Source organism: Martes martes (assembly GCF_963455335.1).
Source record: "Martes martes genome assembly, chromosome: X".
Lineage (NCBI taxonomy): Eukaryota > Metazoa > Chordata > Mammalia > Carnivora > Mustelidae > Martes > Martes martes.
This window is the reverse complement of record NC_137897.1, coordinates 59,068,694-59,093,858: the sequence shown is the minus strand read 5'-3', so window position 1 is coordinate 59,093,858 and position 25,165 is coordinate 59,068,694. Positions and strand designations below refer to the sequence as shown.

The following is a 25,165-nucleotide window of genomic DNA, read 5'->3' as shown; positions in this document are numbered from 1 at the left end:
GACAGATATTATATTCTATCAAAATTTCATTTATGTAAGCTTTATTTACTTTTGGATGACATTTGAATTTTTACTTAACTCATGTTTTAATTGCCAGCAAAGGCAGTTGCTTTTTAAGTACACAAAGCAATTACACATGAGTCATAATTTCATCGGATGTTAGCATTTAAATAGACTCTGGGTGTGATATACTCTATTTTCCTAATCTTACAGATGAGAAACTGAAACATGATATGCCCAGTAGCAAAGAGATACTGAATGAATCACAGAGCCAAGATCTCCTAACTTCTGGTACAATGTTTATCCTACATTATTTTGTTGTTGTGTTTTTTTTTAATTCAGTTCATTTCAGATTACTTTTATTTTGTATTTTGTATTTTTTTATTTTGTATAATTAATCCTTGCTCAGTTCTTCCTGGGATTTTGATAGAACTATTGATAGAGGAAAATTCATAGAGAAATCTGGGTATTAATTAAGCTGTCTTTCTCTTTTTCCCTTGCACTTATATATCATCAGGACTTTCAAAACCAACTGAAAAGTTAAGCCAATTTTGAATGAGAGTTGCTAGTAACACAAACATTGAATTACCTCAAATTCATGATATGTTCTTTTAACTTTATTTGGAAATTACTCATAGACTATATTGAATGCCAGGAAGTGTGGTAGATTGTGGGTCACAGCAGGAAACAGACATGGGTCTTATATTTGTGAACCAAATGGAAGTGATGATGCAAATACAAATATTAAATATATGACAGAAAATTTAAATGTGAATTTGGAAATGTAACAAGTGCTATACTCAGAGATGTGTGCTGCCATGATATTCTTTGTTATGTATACTTTGACCTAATCAGAGAAGTTAAGGAAGGCTTTCCTGAGATAGTTATGCGTAAGCTGGGTTCTGAGGAGTGAATAGGATGTAAGTAGGCAAAGAAGAAAAGGAAGAGACTTCTAGGCTGAGGGAAACACATGTCTAAACGCTCTGTGGTGATAAGAAGTATGGGAGCACCTGAGAAGCTTCTGTAAGATACAACTGGAGGGATAGGTTGCAACCTAATTCTGGGTCATATTTAGGAAGCCAATAATGTTAATGATCATAACAACTTATTCTTAGGTACTTAAAAGGTAGTCAGTTAATTCAAGAAGTTGTGTTGGCAGGCGGTAGGAGTAGGGGGAATATTACATTCTTTAAAAACTCAAGTAATTCTGATAGATAATATCAGGACAAATTTCTACATATAAGCTTTTAATCTAGAAGTGTATGACTGCACATACTAATAAAATAGTTCTAAATTCTTTCATGCATTGTGAAGATGCCCTTAGTTTATAGGAAATACTTTGGGGGGTAGGGATTCTCATAATCAACAGTATACACATACACATTCAGAATAAACTTAAGGTAGACTATTTAAGACCCTTATGACCAAAGCTAATAATCATTACTGAAGATCATAGAAGAAAATTTGAATAATTAGAGAAAATGCTAGAATACTCAGTATTATGTGGATGTTGATTCTCCTAAAATGAATGAATAGCTTTAGGCATATTCCAGTCAAAATTTCTACAGGATTTTTTGAGAAGACCTCCACAAAATTATCTCAGAAGCTTCTCTGGAAGAATAAACTGATGAGAAAAGCGATGAAGATTTTGGTGAATAAAACTGCTGCAGGTGTTTTTGGGAGAGGAACTTATTCTGCCAGATACTACACTATATAAGTTAAACACTGATACTAGTGTATGAGTAGACAGGGAAATTAGTGAGACCAGATATCAAGTTTGAAACAGACGTACATGTATACTTAGTATTTGCAAGTTCTTTAAATTTCAAATTAGTAGGAGAAAAAAGACTTAGCTTTTTACCTAATACCATAGGCAAATAAACTGGAAATGTATAAATGATCAAATATTATAACTTATACCTTAAATCAATGAAAATATATAACATGGCCATTTATCTACTCTCAGGCTAAGAATGGCATTTCTAAAGTATGAGAGAATGGCATAAACAAATAAAATGTACAAATGTGATGCTGTAAATATACATATTCTTTGTCAAAGATGATACAACAAAGCAATTTTTATAACATAAGAAGCCAGTGTTAGAGGTGATACATATAATGAACTCATCCAAATAAGTTTTTTAAAATACAAAAATATAATTAAAAGCTAGGCAAAGAGGTCCAAAACCTATTGGATACAGCAAAGGCGTTCCTAAGGGGGAAGTAAATACACAGCCATCAAATCCTCCCTCAAAAAAATTGAAAAATCCAGAATATACCAGCTGTGTCTACACCTTAAAGAACTGGAGAATCAACAACAAATTAAGCCAGCTCCACACACAAGAAGGGAAATAATCAAGATTAGAGCAGAGATCAATGAGATAGAAACTAGAGATACAGTAGAACGCATCAATGAAACCAGAAGCTGGTTTTTTGAAAGAATCAATAAGATCGATAAACCTACTGGCCGAACTAATCCAAAAGAAAAGAGAGAAGGCCCAAATTAATAAAATTAAGAGTGAAAAGGGAGAGATCACAACTAACACCAAGGAAATAGAAACAATCATCAGAAGTTATTATCAACAGTTATATGCCAATAATTTAAGCAACCTAGATGAAATGAATGCATTCCTGGAAAACTATAAACTTCCAAAATTGAACCAGGAAGAAATTGACAACCTGAATAGACAAATATCTAGTAATGAGATTGAAGCAGTGATCAAAAACCTCCCAAAAAACAAGAGCCCAGGACCTGACGGATTCCCTGGGGAATTCTACCAAACTTTCAGGAAGAAATAACACCTGTTCTCCTGAAGCTGTTTCAAAAAAATTGAAGCAGGAGGCAAACTTCCAGACTCTTTTTATGAAGCCAGCATTAGCCTGATCTCCAAACCAGGCAAAGACCCCACCAAAAAGTAGAATTTCAGACCAATATCACTGATGAATATGGATGCTAAGATTCTCAACAAGACCTAGCAAATAGGATCCAACAGCACATTAAAAAGATTATCCACCATGACCAGGTGGGATTCATCCCTGGATTTCAAGGATGGTTCAACATTCGCAAATCAATCAGTGTGATAGAACAGATCAAGAAGAGAAGGGAGAAGAACCTCATGGTCCTCTCAATGGATGCAGAAAAAGCATTTGACAAAATCCAGCATCCGTTCCTGATTAAAATGCTTCAAAGTATAGGATAGAGGGAACATTCCTCAACTTCATAAAATCTATCTATGAAAAACCCACAGCAAATATCATCCTCAATGGGAAAAAGCTCACAGCCTTCCCTTTGACATCAGGAACACGACAAGGATGCCCACTCTCACCACTCTTGTTCAACATAGTATTAGAAGTCCTAGCAACAGCAATCAGACAACAAAGAGAAATAAAAGGTATCCAAATTGGCAAGGAAGAAGTCAAACTCTCTCTCTTCGCAGATGACATGATACTTTATATGGATAACCCAAAAGACTCCACCCCCAAACTACTAGAACTCATGCAGTAATTCAGTAATGTGGCAGGATACAAAGTCAATATGCAGAAATCAGTTGCTTTCTTATACACTAACAATGAAAGTACAGAAAAGGAAATAAGAGAATCGATTCCATTTACTATAGCACCAAGAACCATAAGATACCTGGGAATAAACCTAACCAAAGAGTTAAAGGATCTGTACTCGAGGAACTACAGAACACTCATGAAAGAAATTGAAGAAGACACAAAAAGATAGAAGACCATTCTGTACTCATGGATCAGAAGATTAAATATTCTTTAAAAAAGTCTATACTGCCTAGAGCAATCTATAGTTTCAATCCCATTCCGATCAAAATTCCACTGGAATTTTTTAAAGAGCTGGAGCAAACAATCCTAAAATTTGTATGGGATCAGAAGAGACCCTGAATTGCTAAGGAAATGTTGAAAAAGAAAAACAAAACTGGCAGCATCATGTTGCCGGATTTCAAGCTTTACTATAAAGCTGTTGTAAGGGCCTATTTAGCCAGAGCGATTCCATCTGGTTAAACTGATTTTGTTGTTTACGCAGTAAAACTTAAACTGACCCTGCCCCCCCCCGCCGAGGACTTACTTAAAAGCAGGTCCGGGAAACCAGTCCCAGGTAACAAAGCCCAAATACAACGGCGGGTCAGGTCAGTTGGAGAAATCCAATCAGTGGGGTGCGCATACTGTCTCCCTAGCTACCAAGGAGTGTGGGCCCCGCCTTTTGGGCGCCAATTCTGACCAAAGTGATAGGCTAGTTCAGATAGCTACTATGGGGTGAATTGTAATTCAACTGGCCACCCATGTGTGACCTAGCATGACTATGCAGCTTTCTCTGTGTGTTACAATCTCATTGGCCACCTGTGTGTGGCCAGGCTCAACCACATGGCCTTTGCTCTATAAAAGTTAGTCTGTAAGGCAGGGAGGGGTCGCGCTCTCTGTACGAATCGGCCCTGAACGATCGGTTTGATTCTCGATGCTTGATGCAAAATAAAGCTTTGCTTGATTTTCGCTTTGTATCAGTCTCTCTCCTTTGATTACGGACCTAACACTGTGATCACCAAGGCAGCATGGTACTGGCACAAAAACAGACACATAGACCAGTGGAACAGAGTAGAGAGCCCAGATATGGACACTCAACTCTGTGGTCAAATCTTCAACAAAGCAGGAAAGAATATACAGTGGAAAAAAGACACTCTCTTCAATAAATGGTGCTGGGAAAATTAGACAGCTATATGTAGAAGAATGAAACTCGAGCATTCTCTTACACCATACTCAAAGATAAACTTGAAATGGATAAAAGACCTCAACGTGAGGCAGGAATCCAGCAGAATCGTATAGGAGAACATAGGCAGTAACCTCTTTGATATCAGCCACAGCAAGTTCTTTCAAATATGTCTCCAAAGGCAAAAGAAACAAAAGCAAAAATGAATTTTTGGGACTTCATCAAGATCAAAAGGTTCTGCACAGCAAAGGAAAGAGTCAACAAAACAAAGAGGCAACCCACGGAATGGGAGAAGATACTTCCAAATGACAATAGAGACAAAAGGCTGATATCCAGGATCTATAAAGAATTTCTCAAACTCAGCACACACAAAACAGATTATCATGTCTAAAAATGGGCAGAAGACATGAACAGACACTTCTCCAATGAAGACATACAAATGGCTATCAGACACATGAAAAAATGTTTATTATCACTGGCCATCAGGGAGATTCACATCAAAACCACATTGAAATACCACCTTACACCAGTTAGAATGGCCAAAATTAACAAGACAGTAAACAATGTGTGTTGGAGAGGATGTGGAGAAAGGGAAACCCTCTTACACTGTTCGTGGGAATGCAAGTTGGTGCAGCCACTTTGGAAAACAGTGTGGAGATTCCTTAAGAAATTAAAAATAGAGCTTCCCTATAACCCCACAATTGCACTACTGGGTATTTACCCCAGTGATACAGATGTAGTGAAAAGAAGGGCCATCTGTACCCCAATGTTCATAGCAACAATGGCCACGGTCACCAAACTGTAGAAAGAACCAAAATGCCCTTCAACAGACGAATGAATAAGGAAGACATCGTCCATATACACTATGGAGTATTATGCCTCCATCAGAAAGGAATGAATACCCAACTTTTGTATCAACATGGACGGGACTGGAAGAGATTATGCTGAGTGAAAAAAGTCAAGCAGAGAGAGTCAATTATCATATGGTTTCACTTATTTTTGGAGCATGAGGAATAACCCGGAGGACATGGGAGATGGAGAGGAGAAGGGAGTTGAGGGAAATTGGAGGGGGAGACGAACCATGAGAGGCTATGGACTCTGAAAAACAATCTGAGGGTTTTGGAGGGGCAGGGGATGGGAAGTTGGGTGAGCCTGGTGGTGGGTATTATGGAGGGCACATATTGCATGGAGCACTGGGTGTAGTGCAAAAACAATGAATTCTGTTACACTGAAAAGAATTTTGAAGAATGAAATAAATTTTTAAAAAGCTAGGCAAAGAGGTAAAAAGACCATTCATAGAAAAAGAAATACTAGATGAGTAATCAATAAGTGTATGAAAAAATAATCAAATTCAATATAATAGGACAGGAAACAAAAAGAGGCCACAAAAGAATACGAATTCTAAACAACAGTTGAATCTTTTTCATTCTGCTCAGTTGAGAATAGTAAAAACATATGTAGCATTCCTATAGTGAAATTATTCTTAGTGCTACTGGCAATGTACGGTGACATAGCATATCTGGAGGGCAGTTTGCCAAGTGGATCAAAAACCTTAAAATATGTTTATGTTTGGGGAGATGTCCACAAAATTGTAGAGTAGGTGATACTAGCTTTCTGACCCACACCAAAAGTAACAATTCGACAGTTGCATATGAAAAAAATAGCCTTGGAGGAGGGAGCTCCAGAGTCTAATGAAAAACTATGGTAACACAAAGAAACAAGAAATAAATGGAGAACATCAGTGCAGAAAGGATTGCTGGGGAGATGGGCATCATAGCTGAGACATCTAGAAAAGCTAGGAACTAAGAAAGGTTAGGAGACATCAGTATCAGCCATGTGGTACTGATCACCAGTGGCCTGCTCTGCTGAGGACCTCAGCAGCTTCTGCAACAGCCTCAGCCTCCCTTTGCAACTTTCACAGCTGATGTTCTCAGAATTTTTTTTTTTTTCACCACCACGGACCCTCTCCCCCAGAGAGTGAGATAACTGATGTCCTCCCAACCAAGAAGGAGCAGCTGTTGCACTGCCAGCCCCCTGACCATATAAGCCATGCCCTGTACCTCAGAACTCTGGCCATTCTGCATGTGCTTGTGCTCCAGACCTTGGCTCTTTGGCTGCAAATTAATAAAATTGATATACGCATCAACAGAATGAAGGATAAAATCATACAGTCATGTTGATAGATGCAGAAAAGCATTTGTCAAAATTCAACATCCTTTCATGATTAAAAAAGCTTTCAAAAAATTAGGTGTAAAAGGAAAATATCTCAACATAATAAAAGCCATCTATGACAAGCGCACAGTTAACATCATATTCAATAGTGAGCAGCCTAAAGCTTTTTCTCTAAGATATGTAGCAACACAGGGCTCCCACTCTTATCATTGTTTTTAAAGATTTTATTTATTTGACAGACAGAGAACACAAGTAGGCAGAGAGGCAGGCAGAGAGAGAGGGAGGAAGCAGGATCCCTGCTGAGCAGAGAGCCCGATGCGGGGCTCGATCCCAGGACCCTGGGATCATGACCTGAGCTGAATGCAGAGGCTTTTACCCACTGAGCCACCCAGGTTCCCCCACTCTTATCATTTTTAAGTTCAACATAGTACTAGAAGTCCTAGCGAGAAACATTTGACAAAATAATGAAACATTATGTTGAAATGAGTATTATTTCTCCCATTTTTTTTCTTGACACCCTTCTCAAAAATAAGTTGACAGTAAATGTATTGGTTCATTTCTGTACTCTCAGTCTTGTTCCATTTATCTGTATTTCTGTGTCTGTGCCAGTACCATCTTGTGTAAATGACCGTAGTTTCATAGTAAGTTTTGAATCAAGAAATGCACTTTAATTTTCTTCTTCAGGGACATCTATTATTCATATGCTGGATCATCTTTTCCTTTCTCCAATTATGTCACTTTTTCTTGAATCATTTGTCTTATACATTTTTTTTAAACATATTCTGCTTTTGTTAAGACGTTGAGTTTATTTGCCCTTGTGTATTTGCTTTTGCATTCCTTCTAATTTGGGCTTTATTTCTAATATGTGCTTTTTTACTTTTGTTTCTAATTATTGTTGGAATTCTCTCATTATTTCTCAATGTACCCAATTTTGCTTTATGTTCTTTTACATATTGTCTTTCTCTTAAAATCTGTAGCTTATTTTAAGATATTTTATACTTATGATCTTGTTTTATAAGCATATGTTGTGCTTTCCTTGTCTATGGTATCATTCTGTTTGTTATTTTTTTAAAAGATTTTATTTATTTATTTGACAGACAAGTAGGCAGAGAGGAAGGCAGAGACAGAGAGAGGAGGATGCAGGCTCCCCGCTGAGCAAAGAGCCCAATGCGACCCTGGGATCATGACCTGAGTGGAAGGCAGAGTCTTTAACCGACTGAGCCACCCAGGCACCCCTGTTATTTTTTAATACCAAGTTTGAATGGGGTTTGGTCTTGATAGTTTTCAGTTGCTCATTTTTATGTAAGTTATTTTGCCCAAGTTTTTCAAAGGAGGCTTGATTCAGCTAGCTTTTCTAACTTCACAGAGCTCCCTTTTGTGTTGTTTTCAGTGATATCCTCTCTCTTCTCCTTTCTCTCCTATGGGCCTTCTTTTCCTTCATTTCTATTGTCCTTATATCATGCCCAATTTTAATTCTAATTCCAACAGTTTTTCCTCATTGTATCTTGAAAGGGAGCCTTTGTTAGTCAGTTTTGAGGACTCAGTGGGGTTAAGACTGCTCCAGCTGTTTCAGAATTTATTATCCTTGACACCTGCCATTCCACTACTGGCATGGACAAAAGGCCTTCCAGTTTCATGTACTGTTCCTAATGTGGCCACTAGGTTTTCCAGTGAATACTATATGGGTATTCTGCTGGTTTCAGGTTTGCATATGGCCTCTGCTTATTACCACAGAATTGCTGATAAACCATGCAGATCATGTGGCTCTGGTGGTCTCTCTCCCATACTTGTATTTTGAGATTCAATGGAATTTCTTATGTCCTAATTTTGTTACAAATGTTGTATATAAGTTCTGTTCTTGGTTTTGTGTATTTTGTCTGTAATGTGAGAATTCAAGAATATGAAAATATTATGCTTGCACTGCTCTGCCATCTCCCTATCATGTTTAATAATTTTTTATTGTGGTTAAAAAAACCACAAATAACATATTACCCTCTTAAATTTTTAGTGTGTAGTACAATATTATAAACTGTAGCAAAGGGAAATCTCTAGGACTTTTTGACCTTCTATAACTGAACCTTTACATTTATTGAAAAACAACTTCTTACTTCTTCCACCCCACCAGCTCCTGGCACCCACCATTTCACTTTCTGCTTCTGAGTTTGACTGCTTTAGTTACCTCAGTGGAATCATGTAGTATTTGTCCCTCTGTAAGTGGCTTATTTTACTTACCGTGTTCTCCTCCAGGGTAATCCAAGTTGCTACATATGACAGGATATCCTTTTTAAGGTTTAAAAACATTCCATTGTGAGTATACATCACATTCTCTTTACTCAACCACTCATGGATATTTAGGTTGCTTCCACACTTTGGGTATTGTGAGTAATGCTTCAGTCAGTATGAGAGCACAAATATTTCTTCAAGATTTTGATTTCACTTTGTTTTGGGTAAATACCCAGGCCTGGGATTGGCAGCTTATATGGTAGTTCTATTTTTAACTTATCAGGAGTGTCCATACTGTTTTCCATAGCAGCTGTACCATTCCACATTTCTACCAACAGTGCACAGGGTTCCAAACTTTCCATCTCTTTACCAGCATTTGTTTTTTTTTTCATAATGACCATCCTAACAGTTATGAAGTAATATCTCACTGAAGTTTTTATTTATATTTTTCTTTAAGTATTGCCATATTTGTTAGTTGTGTTGTCTTGTACTTCATTTGTCCTGCCTTTCATTTCTTGCTTCTTTCGTGTTAATTCATTGATTTTTTTAGTGACATTCTTTGATTCCTTTTAATTTTCTTTTGTATATCTTTTACAGGTATCTTTTTGTGGTTGTCGTGGGGCTTTCATAAAACATCTGACAACTTAATTTTTGATCACTTATGAAAAATGCTATAGTTTTAATCTCCCACATACACTTAATATTATTGATATCAGAATTACACCTTTTTATAATGTATGTCCCTTAAGTATTTCTAGTTGTAGTTACTGTTTATGATTTTATCTTTTAACTCTATAATAGAAAAAAGTTGTTTTGTACCACTTTTGGGTTATTATAGTTCATATTCTTTGTGTATCTACTTTTACCAGCTAGCTTCATGCTTTCATATGCTTTTGTGTTACTGTTTAGAGTCCTTTCTTTTCAGTTTGAGGAAGTCCCCCTTTATCCTCTCTTGTAAGGCAGTTCTGGTGTTTGATAAACCCTGTCAGCTTTTGCTTATCTGAAAGTCTTTATCTACTTTTTGAAGGTTGTTTTTGCTGAATATAGTATTCTTGATTAGCAAGGTTTTTTTTGTCCCTTTGAATATGCCATCCTATTCTCTTTGAAGTTTCTGCTGAGAAGTCTGCTCTTAGTTTTAATTGAGGCTCTCTTTTCTGAGATGAATCACTTTTTCTTTCTGCTTGCAAAATTCCTTGTCCTTGAGTTTTTACAATTTGATTATAATTTGTCTTGTGGATTTTGGGGGGTTGTCTTTTGGTCCCTTTGGGTTTATCAACTCTCATTATCAGTTTCCCTCTCCAGTTTGGGGGAGTTTTCAGACATTACCTATTGAGATAATCTTTTTGCACCTTGCTCTCTCTTTTCCTGTTCTGATACTCCCATAATATGAAAGGTGATTTGTATTATGGTACGTGTTACATCCCTTAGGCTTTCTTCACTCCTTTTCATTCTTTTTACTGCTCTAGGTGGATAATTTCTAATGACTTTTCTTCAAATTGGCTGATTCTTTCTTCTGCTTGACCAAGTCTGTTCTTGAACCCAGGTATTGAATTTTTCAGTTCAGGTTTTGTACTATTTAGGTCCAAAATTTTATTTTTTATGTTTTCTTTTTCTTGATACTCTTATTTTGCTCATGCACTATTTTACAAAGTTCATTGAACAACTTTCTGACATTGATTTTGAACTTTTTGCCAGGTCACTCATATACTTTCATTAGTGTCAGTTTCTGGATCTTTATCTTATCCCTTTGATGAGGGCTGTTTCTCTTTTTTTTAATGTTCTTTTTAGCTTTGCAATGGCATCTGCACATTTGAAGAAACAACCATATTTCCTAGTCTTTAAGTACTGACTGGCAGAAAAGACCTTCACCAGTCATCCCAGCTAGACATTCTGAGGGCCTCTGGATATATCCTCTCTGGACTTGTGTGTGTAGATTTTTAATTAGAGGGATTTGTTAGTTTCTTTATTTTTGAAGCTTGTAATTTCTTGTTCTCTTGGGGGTCTGCTACACTGCTGGTTCTCTAAAACAGTAACACATCACCAAGGTGTTTTTTTGTTCTCAGCTTCCCCATGCATCTGTAATATGCCATGTCTAACCAGTACTCTTAAGTCAGGCAAGACAGAAACCAGACCCTTGGACAACCTGCTGATTGTTAGATGCATGTTAGATGCATGCTCCACTCCTTCCCTCCTTCCCAAAGTAGAAGCCTTGAGTTGTTCATCTTCTCATGATCATGCTGAGTATACTGCTCACCACTCTCTTTTTCTCAGCAGCCCCCAGGCATCCAGACTGTGTTGGTTCTGTCAGGGCTTCCAGTGAGGTGAGACAGAAACCATAGCCGGGGGGCAGCACTCTCAAAAGCTAGGACGCTGGATGCATGTTTCTCCCTCACTGTCAGGAAGGAAGCCTCAAGTTCTGTGCCTCCTCCCAATGTTCAACGCTGTGCCAACTGTAGTAAGGCACCAGCCACTCTCCTTTGTTTTTATCTGCCCGGAGACATCCAAACTATTCTGGTTCTCATCCAAGTAAGCTGAGACAGAAACCAGTACCTGGAACAACACTGTATAATTCTGAGATGTTGAATACATATTTCACTACTCTTCCTTCCCCTCAAGGAAAAAGTTGCCAGCCGGGATGACCTGTCTCGGCATTGAGCTCTGCTGGTTTAGGGGAGGGGTTCATTGTGGATAAAGTGAATTTGCTATTCTTAAGTTCTTCGGTGCAGCTGTTCTCAACTTTGTCCTTGTCTCAGATACTGCAACTTGGAATGTGAAATTCTCGTTAAGGTATTTTGGTCCCGGTGTCCTCATCAAATCAGTGTTTCTCTGGCAGAGCTAGGATTTTCTTTTCTGACATCTTGTGATGTTAACTCCTTTAACTATTCAAGTGTAATATATGAGCAGAAAAATGCAAACATCATGAGTATAGAGCTTGATGACTTTTGACAAACTGAAAAGACCCATGTAAATCTGTATCAGATTTGAAAGACAATTTGGTTGTATCTAAAACTCTAGGTTTGACATTTTTTTAATGCTCTGAAAATCCTCTACTGTTTTTGCATTCAGTATAACTTGTTGAAAAGTCTTTGTAAATTTTTTTAGAATATATTATTTTACTTTGATATTCCTAAGTTTTGTTGTAAATATGTCTAGATGATAAGTTGGGTTTTTTTTTTGTAATTTCTCCTCTTGGCACTCTATATGCTCTTCCAATATGAAATCTTCCATCTTTAATTTTGGCAAATTTAATCTTTTTGTATTTAATTTTTTATACCTTGTTTTTAAATAAATTATAATTAACATACAATGTTATCTTAGTTTCAGGTGTACAGTATGATTCAACAATTCTATACATTACTCAGTATTCATCATGATAAGTATTTTCTTAATCCTGTTCACCTATTTCACCCATTCCCTCCCCCCACCTCCCCTCTGGCAACCAGTTTGTTCTCTGTGTTTAAGAGTCTGGGATTTTTTTGCTTGTCTTTTTTTTCTTTGTTTTGTTTCTTAAATTCCACATATGAGTGAAATAACATGGTATTTGTTTTTCTCTGACTTAGTTTATTTAGCATTATACCCTCTAGGTCCATCCGTGTTGTTGCAAATGATAAGATACTCTTTTTTAATGGCTGAGTAATAGTCCGTTGTGTATCTATACCAGTTTTTCTTTGTCCATTCATCTTTTGATGGGCATTTGGGCTGCTTCCATAACTTGGCTATTGTAAATGATGCTTCAGTAAACATAGGGATGCATATATCTTTTTGAGTTAGTATTTTTATTTCCTTTGGGTAAATATGAAATAATGGAGTTACTGGATCATATGGTAATTCTATTTTTATGTTTTTGAGGAACCTCCAGTTTCTTTACATTTTAATCTTTCCTTGGTATCATATTAAATAGTTTTTAATACTTACACTTTGTGTTCCTTTATTTAACTTTTCTTAGTTTTAAAATCTAATATTGCTATTCTCTTTTCTTTTATTTTGTCTCCTCGTTGCTGCTTTTACACCTTGCACCAGGCATCTGCAACTAGTATATGCCTTTATAGGCTTACAGCAAGCAATGATACTGAAGGGTACTCCAGTCTGAAGAGAGTTGTGATGGGTGCAGAATAGGTTAAGCCCCTAAGCCAAGTATTCGGGAAGCTGCCAGACAGGTCAAAATACAAAACCATATTTCTTTGAGCACAAAGTCCATATTTCCCCTTCTGGTACTAGGAAGCCATACCAGAAACGGGAGATACTATCCATCCCCATGGCTGCCTCTGATCTGGGGACCTGGGGATGGTGGGCGAGTATGCACAAATACCAACACTTTCTACTGAAATTTAGCGACTTCTTCATTATACACTGGTTTTTATAAGTTTTTAAATTAGATTCCAGAGTTCTAAAAAAGTTGTTTCTATCAATTTTTGACAGCTTAATCATTGCTTCAGTGGAGGTATGTATTTTTGAATTTCCATACTCTGGAACCTTGGTGATGTCACTCTTTATTTTTAGCATCACAGTTGCATTGATGATCTTTTTTGATTTTTAAAAATTTATTTATGTGTGTGTGAGAGAAAGAGCATGCATGAAAAGGGGGGAGGGGCAGAGGGAGAGGGAGAAGCAGACTCTTAGGAGGACTTGATCCCAAAACCCTGGGATCATGACCTGAGCCAAAGGCAGGCGCTTAGCAGACTGAGCCACCCAGGCACCCTGCACTGATGCTTTTACCAAAAACATCACATGTGTTTTATTAATAATAGAAAAATTAACCTAGATATTTTAAGGTTATGAATCAGGAAGATGACAGTAAACTTACTAGGTCCAGTACATCATAGATATTGTTAGTATTGATAATGTTAGGGATGTACATCTCCAGTCCACTACTTACTGGCTACGTGGATTTGGGCAGAGCAGCCTCACTGAGCCTCAGTATCTAGTCTATAAAATGGGAATAATAATAGTAGATACCTTGTAGCATTGTAGTGAGAATGATATGAGATAATGTAGCAGTGGATAGAAAACCAGCCAAATAGTGACTGCTTAGTGAATGGTTCTTACTAAAAATGATTATAGCTGTTTCTAATCCACACTGTTTGTGATGCAGAAAATACTTTTGCAAACCAAGAGCAGAATGAAAATATGAAAAGTAGATAAAATACTAACTGCCCTGGCCTTCAGTGAATCTGTTCTGTTGTGGGCTGAGCATCTCCAAGGATGAACTAAAATTGAGGTGTTTTTTTGGGTGGATGATATTGGGAAGGCAATCAAGATATATCTTATCATTGCATTTGTATTTCTGTGATATGCCTGCATCTGTTAGCTTTAGATTATAAACTCTTAAAGTATCAGGATCATGCATTTAAAGTTTTTGTTGTATACCATATGTAAGAATATATACCATATGTTGAATATACCATATTCAACAGTGAATACAATTTAAGAAGGTTGATATGGCAGTTTAGAGCAAGGTTTGTTTACGCTTGAAACAATGTAGAGTGACTTTAAGGCTTCTTGGTGGTTCTTTTTAAGGCATTTAGAAGAAAGTACAACTCTCAAAATGCTTCTGAGAGAGCTGCCAGTTTTCTTCCTGGCATTATGTGAAAAATAAGTGTTCTAGTCATTGTGTGAATTATGGTTACCTTATGGCATTTTCAAAGTGCAGTTGAAAAGAGGAGTGGATATTTTTAGGAAAAAAACTCTAACAGGTTGTTTCAGGGTTCAAATAGATAAATGAGATAAATGAGAGTAACCAAAATTAAGACATTTTTATGTATGTATGTTTGAGAGGGGGCACAATATCCTTTGAAAGCGTTATTTTTTTTTTCTTATTTGAGAAGGTAATTCATTTGTTTGGGGCAATAATTGTGTTACCAGAAATAAATAGTTGTGTTTTACATCACATCTCTGTTTAATTAGACCATGAGGAGGTAATGGAATAGATGTTAGCAACCTTCTCAGGTTTAAGTGCTATTAGCAATACTAAACTAACAATTAAAACATATGCAGATAGACGAGAAAAGAGAAATCTACCAACACATAAAAAGAGAGAAACAAAAAAAGGAGTAGCAAGGAGATAGAAAGGAGATACCCATGTTGAGGGCAGTGGCAGATTGCTGTCAGTCCCCAAGGCCCATGTTTATCTACTCCTGTACTAGAAATTAGCTTTCAGCATGATGGTAAGAGACTTGATATGGATAAGCTGAAAGGAATATAAAATTCACAAAACCAAATGCTTTATTTAAAATGCCTTTTCCATCTAGTGCTTAACAGGAACTCATTAAGGATCATTTATGGGCCCTGGAGTTGGGTTTGTGTTTATATCAATATTCTCTTACTCTGTACTTTATAAGCAAAGCTTATGCCACGTACTTCCAACCAAAAGACTGCCTATTACTAGATAGCTGTTGGGATGCTTATTAAGAAAACCAAGGTATTTTGGATATGATATGCATAGTTAGTCTTGCAGAGTAACCAAGTAAATGAACAGCCTATCTTGTATGAGTTTAGTATAATTTTCCAGGTAACTGACTTACCAGCAGCAATCTGATAGAACCATAAGAAGCATTAAACAGAAATGAGCATTTATAGAAAAAAAATAACTAAATAAAGTGGCAGGTCTGCTATTGATTCAGATTGTCTAGCTATGGAACTTAAAGTTAAGAAATGTGCTTGAGAGTTCTCTCCGAAGTCCATATTAGTGAACATAAAGACTGAAAGTTATAACTGTAAAGTAGGAGAAAATAGGTCCAATTTCACTTTCTCGATTTCTTTTACATTATCTCATCATTCCAGCTATAGTGTGGAATATGTGGTAACATCTCCATTTTGTGCACGAGTATAGTAAGGCTAGGAATCTTAAAAGACTAAGAGACTCATCCCAATTTCCTTAAGTTCTTGGGTTCTAATAAGCCAACTCAGTGAAATAATTACTAAACATGTCTAAAATGTATCCTTAGTCAATTACCCTAACAGTAAAGTTCTCTTTAGGTGTCCCCTAATTTCATGATTTAAAAGGAATTGGTTCTAAAGTTTTTTCTTACTTTAGAATTCTGTCAGTGATGTTTATTGCCTTGAATTTGGCAAATTCATTGTTCCTTTTTACTTTATTAACAGCATGGAATCTCACACCACTTAGCTGAAATGTATGAAGCAGTGACCAAGTTTCATGATGACAGACATGTCAAATAAGGTTGTTATATGAACAGGAACAATGTTTAAACATACTTCACAAAAGTTGCCTAAAAAACTTAAAAACTCTGGAGAGTTTTTTTTTTAAATTTAACAGAGAGAGAGATCACAAGTAGGCGGAGAGGCAGGCAGAGAGAGGGAGGGGGAAGCAGAGAGCCCGATGCGGGGCTCGATCCCAGGACCCTGAGATCATGACCTGAGCCGAAGGCAGAGGCTTAACCCACTGAGCCACCCAGGCGCCCCAAAACTCTGGAGAGTTTTTATGCTATGCACTAAATAGGTCTTGCCGCTAGTGTTAAGCCCCAAGAGATGTAAAAATTTGGTTGAGGAAGAGGGGAATTTTGTGGATATTGTTTGTTCATGAGTTGGTTTTCTGTGATGGTGATGGTGGCGTTTCTTTGGTGGATGTGTTTTCATTTGCTTTGCTATGGCATTCACAGAATCTTTGGAGGCTCCTGGGAGTTTAGAAGTCATCTAGAGCAAGAATCGGCAATATAGGACCCTTGACACAAATCCAGTGTGCCACCTATTATTAGAAGGTGTCTGTGCTAAGAATTTTTTTTTTATATTTGGTACCAGCTGGGAAAACCATCAAAAGAAGAAGAATATATATATTTTTATTAACATAAAATGTATTATTTGCTTCAGGGGTACAGGTCTGTGAATCATGTCTTACTCAATTCATAGCACTCACCTTAGCACATACCCTCCCCAGTGTCCATCACCCAGCCATCCTATCCTCCCCTCCCCACCCCCCAGCAACCCTCAGTTTGTTTCCTGAGAGGAAGAGTGTCTTATGGTTTTTCTCCTTCCCCAGTCCCATCTTGTTTCATTTTTTCCCTCCCTACCCCCCACGATTCCTCATCCTACCTCTCAAGTTCCTCATATCAGAGAGACCATGTGATAATTGTCTTTCTCTGATTGACCTGTTTTGCTTAGCATAATACCCTCCAGTTCCATCCACGTCATTGCAAATGGCAAGATTTTGGGTTTTTTGATGGTTGCATGGTACTCCATTGTAGATGTATATACCACATCTTTTTTTTTTTTTTTTTGCTTCTCTCTTTTTTTTTTAATTTTAATAAACATATAATGTATTTTTATCCCCAGGGGTACAGGTCTGTGAATCGCCAGGATTACACATATCATAGCACATACCCTCCCCAATGTCCATATCCCCACCACCCTCTCCCGTCCCCCCTCCCCCCAGCAACCCTCAGTCTGTTTTTTGAGATTGAGTCTTTTATGGTTTGTCTCCGTCCCAATCCCATCTTTTCATTTTTTCTTTTCCTACCTCCCCCCAACCCCCCCACATTGCATCTCCACTTCCTCATATCAAAGAGATCATATGATAGTTGTCTTTCTCCAATTGACTTATTTCGCTAAGCATAATACCCTCTAGTTCCATCCACGTCGTCGCAAATGGCAAGATTTCATTTCTTTTGATGGCTGCATAGTATTCCATTACAGGAAATATTGAAAGGGGTCCTCTAAGCAAAGAGAGAGCCTAAAAGTAACAGGCCAGAAAGGAACAGAGACAATATGCTGTAATAGTCACCTTACAGGCAATACAATGGCACTAAATTCATATCTCTTAATAGTTACCCTGAATGTAAATAGGCTAAATGCCCCAATCAAAAGACACAGGGTATCAGAATGGATAAAGAAACAAGACCCATCGATATGCTCTCTGCAAGAAACTCATTTTAGACCCAAAGACACCTCCAGATTTAAAGTGAGGGGGTGGAAAACAATGTACCATGCTAATGGACATCAGAAGAAAGCTGTGGTGGCAAACTGTGTATCGGATAAACTGGATGTTAAGCCAAAGACCATAGTAAGAGATGAAGAAGGGCACTATATCATACTTAAAGGCTCTGTCCAACAAGAAGAGCTAACAATTTTAAATGTCTATGCCCCTAACATGGGAGCATCCAACTATATAAACCAATTAATAACAAAATCAAAGAAATACATTGACAATAATATAATAATAATAGGGGACTTTAACACCCCCTGATTGAAATGGACAGAACATCTAAGTGAAAGATCAACAAGGAAATAAAGGCTTTAAATGACACACTAGGGGGCGCCTTGGTGGCTCAGTGGGTTAAAGCCTCTGCCTTTGGCTCGGGTCATGATCCCAGGTCCTGGGATCGAGCCCCACATCAGGCTCTCTGCTCAGCAGGGAGCCTGCTTCCTCCTCTCTCTCTGCCTGCTTCTCTGCCTACTTGTGATCTCTGTCTGTCAAATAAATAAATAAAATCTTTAAAAAAAATGACACACTAGACCATAAGGACATCACAGATACATTCAGAATATTCCATCCCAAAGCAACTCCTAGAAAAGCAGTCAATCACTCCCGTCTCCCTGGTCTCCCATTGCACGCTGTGCTCATCCGGCCTGTGACCAAGCATTTCTGTCTCTGGCGCATGGCCTTGTTTGGAGTCTCCAAACGTAGCCGATTCCTGCAGTGCACTCCTGTGTCACTCCTCCTGGAGGAGGAAGTGTATCTCCCAATATCTCCCACTTGTGGTGTCCCTGCATGAAGATCAGTGGCCCAACTGTGCCTCAGATCACGGTTTACAGTAATCCCGAGCTAAGAGCCCACTCCTTGACTCCGTCTCTGCAGCTGGCTTCTCCACTCTGATACCTGGGAGCTCTGCCTCAGACACAAACCCCTGGTCTTTTTCTGACCCTGCAGGTCCTGAGACCACACTGTCCCTGTGAGAGCTACACCCCCTTGCTTAGCCTCTGGAGCAATGTCCCTCCATGGAGCAGACTTCTATAAGTTCCAGTTTTGTGCTCCGTTGGTCTACCACTTGCCGGGAGCTGGCCTCTTCCTACCGTGGTTTGTCTTCCCATACATCACCTCAGATTCACTTTTCCACATGTCCTGCCTTCCAGAAACTGGTTGCTTTTCTGTTCCTAGAATTGCTGCTCTTCTTCTCTGATTTCCTGTTGAGTTTGTAGGTGTTCAGAATGGTTTGATAACTAACTAGCTGAACTCCCGGGACCCGATGATATTTAGGTCTCCTGCTCCTCCACCATCTTGCTCCTCCCTCTCTTTCTTTCTGATTCAGTGTCGGAAGGTTATATATTTCTAGGACTTTATCTATTTCTTCTTGTTTCCAAGGTTTTCATACTATTCTCTTGTAATCCTGTATTTCTATGGTGTCAGTTATTTCTCCTTAAGTTCTGATTTTGTTTATTTGAGTCATTTCTCTTTTTTCTTGATGAGTCTGTCCTAGGGTTCATCGGGTTTTTTTATCTTCTTGTGGTTTCATTGATATGTTCTATTGTTGTTGTTTTTTTTTATAGTCTCTATTTTGCTTTGGGCTTTGCGTATTCTTATTTTTATAACTCCTTTAGGTTGATTGTTTTAGATTTTCCTTGTTTCTTGAAGTAGGCCTCTATTTCTATAAGCTTTCCTCTTAGCACAGCTTTTTGCCTCTCAAAGATTTTATATTCTTGTGTATTCATTTTCCTTTATCTCCATGTGTTTTTTTTAATTTCTCTTTGATTTCTTGGTTGACCCATTCCTTGTTTAGTAGCATGTTATTTAGCCTCCATGTATTTGTATTCTTTTCAAATTGTTCTTTTAACTATTTCCTCCTTGTTCATACCATTATGGTCAGAAAACATGCATGATAATGACTTCAGTCTTTTAGAATTTGTCGAGACTTGTTTTGTGGCCTAGGTGTGGTCTGTCCTGAAGATATTCCATGAGCACTTAAAACTAATGTGTATTGTGCTATTTTTGGATGGAATTTTGTGTATATATTATGTATATCATGTGGGATATTCCATAAGGCTATCAGCTGATTTCTCTTTGGAAATATTGCAGTTCATAAGAAAGTGCCATGATGTATTTAAAGTGCTGAAAGGAAAAATCTGCAGCCAAGAATACTTTACCCAGCAAGGTTATCACTCAGGAGAGAAGGAGAGATAAAGTATTTCCCAGATAAAAAAAATTGAAGGAATTCATAACCTTTACACTGACCTTTAAGGAAAAGTAGTGGGAACTCTTTCAGTGGAAAGAAAAGACCACAGTCAGGAGTAAGAACATTATGAATGGAAAAAATTTTACAAGTAAATGCAAACATAAAATAAAAATAGTAGATTAATAACTTGTAGAACCAGTGTGGAGGTTAAATATAAGAATATTCAAGTCAGTTATATATTCAAAAATCAAAGGATTGACAAAAGGATATAGAAGAATTTTTTTTTAAGATTTTATTTTTTATTTGACAGACAGAGATCACAAGTAGGCAGAGAGGCAGGCAGAGAGAGAGAGAGAGGAGAAAGCAGGCTCCCCACGGAGCAGAGAGCCCAATGTGGGGCTCGATCCCAGAACCCTGGGATCATGACCCAAGCCGAAGGCAGAGGCTTTAACCCACTGAGCCACCCAGGTGCCCCGACAAAAGGATATAAAGTGTGACATCATACACATAAAATGTGGAGGTGGTAAAAAGTTGAGTACTTTTAGAATGGGTTTGATCTTAAGTGACTACATACTGAATGTAGACTGCTCCACACTTTAGATGTTATATATGAACCTAATGGTAACCACAATTCCCAAACCTGTAGTAGATACACAAAAAATAAAAAGAAAAGAATCCAAGCATAACACTAAAGAACGCCATCAAACCACAAGGGAAGAGAGCAAGAAAAGACCTACAAGACAACTGTAAAACAAGTAACAAAATGACAATTAAGTACATACCTGTCAATTTATTTAAGTATAAATGGACTGAATGCTTCTATTAAAAGACATAGGCTGACTGAATTGACAAAATTGCAAGACTCATCTGTATGCTTCCTGTAAGAGACTCCTTTCAGACCTAAAGACATTTGTGGATTAATAGTGAAGGTATGGAGAACCATTTATCATGCAAACGAAGTGAAAGGAAAGCTGGGGTAGCCATACTTATGATGGACAAAATACTCTTTAAAACAAAGACTGTAACAAGATACAAAGTAGAACACTACATACTGTTAAAGGGAACAATGCAGATCGAGAATACAACAATTATAAATATCTATGCACCCATCATGGAATCACCTAAATGTATAAAGCAACTATTAAAAGACATAAAGGAAGAAATTGGTAGTAATACAGTAATAGTAGAGAACATTAACACCCCACTTTCATCAGTCAATAGATCAACCAGTCAGAAGGTCAAGAAGGAAATAGTCACCTTCAATGACCAGATTGACCTAACAGTTGTATACAGGAGAATATAGGAAATCTTTTTTTTTTTTAGAGGAAATCTTTTAATATTAATTGTTTATTCTGAAAATTTTTCCTCCTTTTTTTCTCCCCCACAGATCCCAGAGTCATTAAGACATACTATATGGCAGAGACTGGGAAAAGGCAACTCAAGACAGATATTAGATGTTACCAGGGTAAGATTGAGCAGATACTTCTACATATAACTCAAAAAATTTGCAAGCCTTTTGAGCATTTTCAATTTTATACTACATATTTTGTGTTTCTCATTTCTTTCTAAATACTTTTTATTTTTTCTAAATACTGAAAGATGAATAAGAAATTGTGTTCTTGTTAGTAGAGGCAGGGATAGATATCTTGATTGTTTTTCTACTGGAGAACTCTGTCAGACTCTCTTGAGATCAGTGCCAGCTACAGTAACATTTTTAGAATGCTTTTATAAATGTAATGGGAGTTTGTTGACACTTAAATTTTCCCCCATAATTTGTATGTGATATATGGAATACTTGCTGTAAGCTTTTCAAGTGAGTGAAGTTCCTTTACCTTTGAAGATGTTCGGATGGCAGAGTATCAAGGGACTCTTAAGCTTTTTAGAGCCTCATACTTAGTTTACTTGTTGATAAGGGTTATTTTTCATTGTTAATGTAAGTAAAAGACAACTTAAAAATTTCTCAGTGCTCTAAAGTTATACAGACAATTCTCCAAGATAGAAAAGAGCTAGAAAATTAGAAGATAGCCTAAACCCTGAGTACTTCCTTTATTATTTCTTTTTGATTAGCAGTTATTTGCCATTACAAGGTATAAGACATTGTTCTAATTTATGCAGAGGCTGTAAAAGTGAATTACATTTTAATCTTTTGCTTTGTCAAAGACCTCATTATCTTGTGTGGTATTCATCAGACCCCTTGATACAATTTGTTGCTTAGTCTTTCCGAAAAAAATGTTGCAAGAAGATATTGTCAGACTAAAACTCATATTTTTATGTTTTCCCTTTAAAAATGCTTTAAGATTGTTGATCTAAGAATCAGCAACCCATTTATGGCAATTATTTTTTTGTTCTCACCTGGTGTGAATAAGAAGACACTTTTGCCTTTTGTGATTCCATTTTCATGTCTTGGCCCAAAGCTCATGCTGTTATGATTTGGCATTGATACACATTTGTGTTTATAAAGAGCTTGCCTTTCATCAATTCATTAACTATTATTATGGCTGCTGAAGAAGAATTACTATATGCATTTTTTCATCAAGTATGTTTTAATTGAGGAAAACCTTTAAATATTAGCAAGCTTCAATTTTGAGCCTAATCTTTACTGTTATCATTAAAATATTAACTATTTCATTTTCTCAAATGACTATTATATTTTCTCCATTAAGACTTTTATGTTTATCTAGTCTAAGAATCAGTCTTAAGACCTTTCTTTTTTTTTTAAGATTTTATTTATTTATTTGACAGATCACAGTAGGCAGAGAGGCAGGCAGAAAGAGAGAAGGGAGGAAACAGGCTCTCCGATGAGCAGAGAGCCCGATGTGGGGCTCAATCCCAGGACTCTGAGACCATGACCCGTGCTGAAGGCAGAGGCTTTAACCCACTGAGCCACCCAGGCGCCCCCTTAAGACCTTTCTTAAAAGTACACAAGATGTTTGCATATTTTCAAGGCTAGTTGGGAGATTTATAGATAGCTCTGTTCTATAAGCTAATTCATTAAGCATTGAAATCTACTCTGCTCATGTGCAAGACACTGGTATAGGCCATGGGAGATACAAGAATAAAAGAGACTGTCTTTAATTTCAAAAAAATTTACCATGTAATAAGAAAGACAAAACATGCATGCATATTACTATAGCATATGACACAGACAGACAAGAAGTATTAAAAATACTTGTACAGAAACACACAGAAGCAAGAATAAGGAAAAGAATCAGCTATGTAAAAAGAATAATAAAGCAAAAAAAATGTATACATGTGTAAAGCAAGTGGAATATAATTAGTTAACTGTATGAGACATTTTGCTTGCCAGTGATAGAGTAATTGATTACATAGTACTGTAATAGCAAATGACAGTAAGAAGGCTGGTATAAGTCAAGTAGAAGTGTAATAAGTTTTCAAACATTTCAAAAGCTATTTAGAGAAAGTAACTTCTGTATGAGTATTAGTTATATTTCAACATTCTTTGTGGAAGTGTATCCGTAAGCTAATTGTGAAGGTGTTTTGCTTTGTTATGCTAAGCTAGAAGCTATGCCTATGAATTTGTATGGGACATTAGGTAAAGCTAAGTCAGAGTTTTAAAGATCCGAAATTCTGTAATAGCTGATGGACAACTTGGTATCATCTTCAACTAGGGTCTCCAGGCCTGGCCACTGATAGAAAAGAGGACATGTTGGCATGGTCATGCAGGAGGAGGACTCCACACAGACCCAAAAGAAGGGGTAAGAGCGAATAACAAGTAAATGGAAATTCTTATACATGATTATGCTTGCATAGAACACACACACATTCAAGATTATTATGTTCTGGAATATTTTGATTGACTCATATAACTATAGGTTTTCTAATACCTTATGAATTGACCATGGTTATATGGATGACATTCTCTTGGGCTTAAAACAAACAAAAAAATTACATGATTTTCTAAAAACGAAGAAAAAGTTATCAAGCTAAACATTTTAGTTCTTTATTTAAAATAGCGTTGGTTGAGGTTATTTTTTATATAATCCAATCATATAAATAAATAGGTAAATTAGATTTAGCACTTAAAAGCAATTTGTGTATGTGTGTTTTGAGGTTAACATTTCCCCTTCTCTACACTAAGTTTAGAAATATCCTAGAATGCCCGGTGGCTTCCTGATAAATCCTCCATTTACCTCATCCATTTATTTAATTATCCATATTATTTTTTAAGAAATTTATTTTAAATCCAGTGAGTTAACACAGTGTTTCAGGTGTACAATATAGTGATTCAGTGCTTCCCATATATCACCCTGTGCTCATTACAAGTACATTCTTTAATCGCCATCACCTATTTAACCCATTTCCCCAACCATCTACCCTCTGGTAACCATCAGTTTGTTCTTTATAATTAACAGTCTGTTTCTTACTTTGTCTCTCTCCCTCTTATTTTTTTCCCTTTTCTTGTTTTGTTTCTTAAATTTAATATGACTGGAATCATATGGGTATTTGTCTTTCTCTGATTTATTTCACTTAGGATTATACTCTCCAGCTCTGTCCATGTTGTTGCAAATGGCAAGATTTCATTTTTATGGCTTAATAATATTCCATTTTGTGTGTGTGTGTGTGTGTGTGTGTGTATACACACACACATACATACATACATACCACATCTTCTTTATTTGTCACTTAATGGACACTTGGGCTACTTCCATATCTTGGCTATTCTAAATAATACTGTTGTAAGCATGGGGTGCATATATCCTTTTGAATTAGTGTGCTTATATTCCTTGTGTAAATAGCCAGTTGTGAGATTGCCAGATGGCAAAGTAGTTCTATTTTTAACTTTTTGAGGAACCTCCATACTGTTTTCCACAGTGGGCTGCACCACTTTTGTATTCTTAACACTACTAATAAAAATTAATAATGCTGCTCAGAAGGTATTTAAATCACCTGTTTACCCAGTCCCTGTAGT

At 37.0% G+C, this 25,165-nt stretch overlaps 1 protein-coding gene across 3 annotated transcripts in view; it reads left to right on the top strand.

Annotated features, from left to right (window-relative positions):
• ABCB7 (ATP binding cassette subfamily B member 7) overlaps positions 1-25,165 on the top strand; it is a 149,322-nt gene that overhangs the window by 52,927 nt on the left and 71,230 nt on the right. For 2 of the 3 annotated variants that reach the window (XM_080794831.1, XM_080794833.1), the window contains exons 2-3: positions 21,623-21,700; positions 23,865-23,951. In XM_080794831.1, the coding sequence (XP_080650957.1) occupies positions 21,623-21,700; positions 23,865-23,951 (165 nt within the window). The remainder of the gene's footprint in view (positions 1-21,622; positions 21,701-23,864; positions 23,952-25,165) is intronic. The other variant, XM_080794832.1, reaches the window with a different exon arrangement.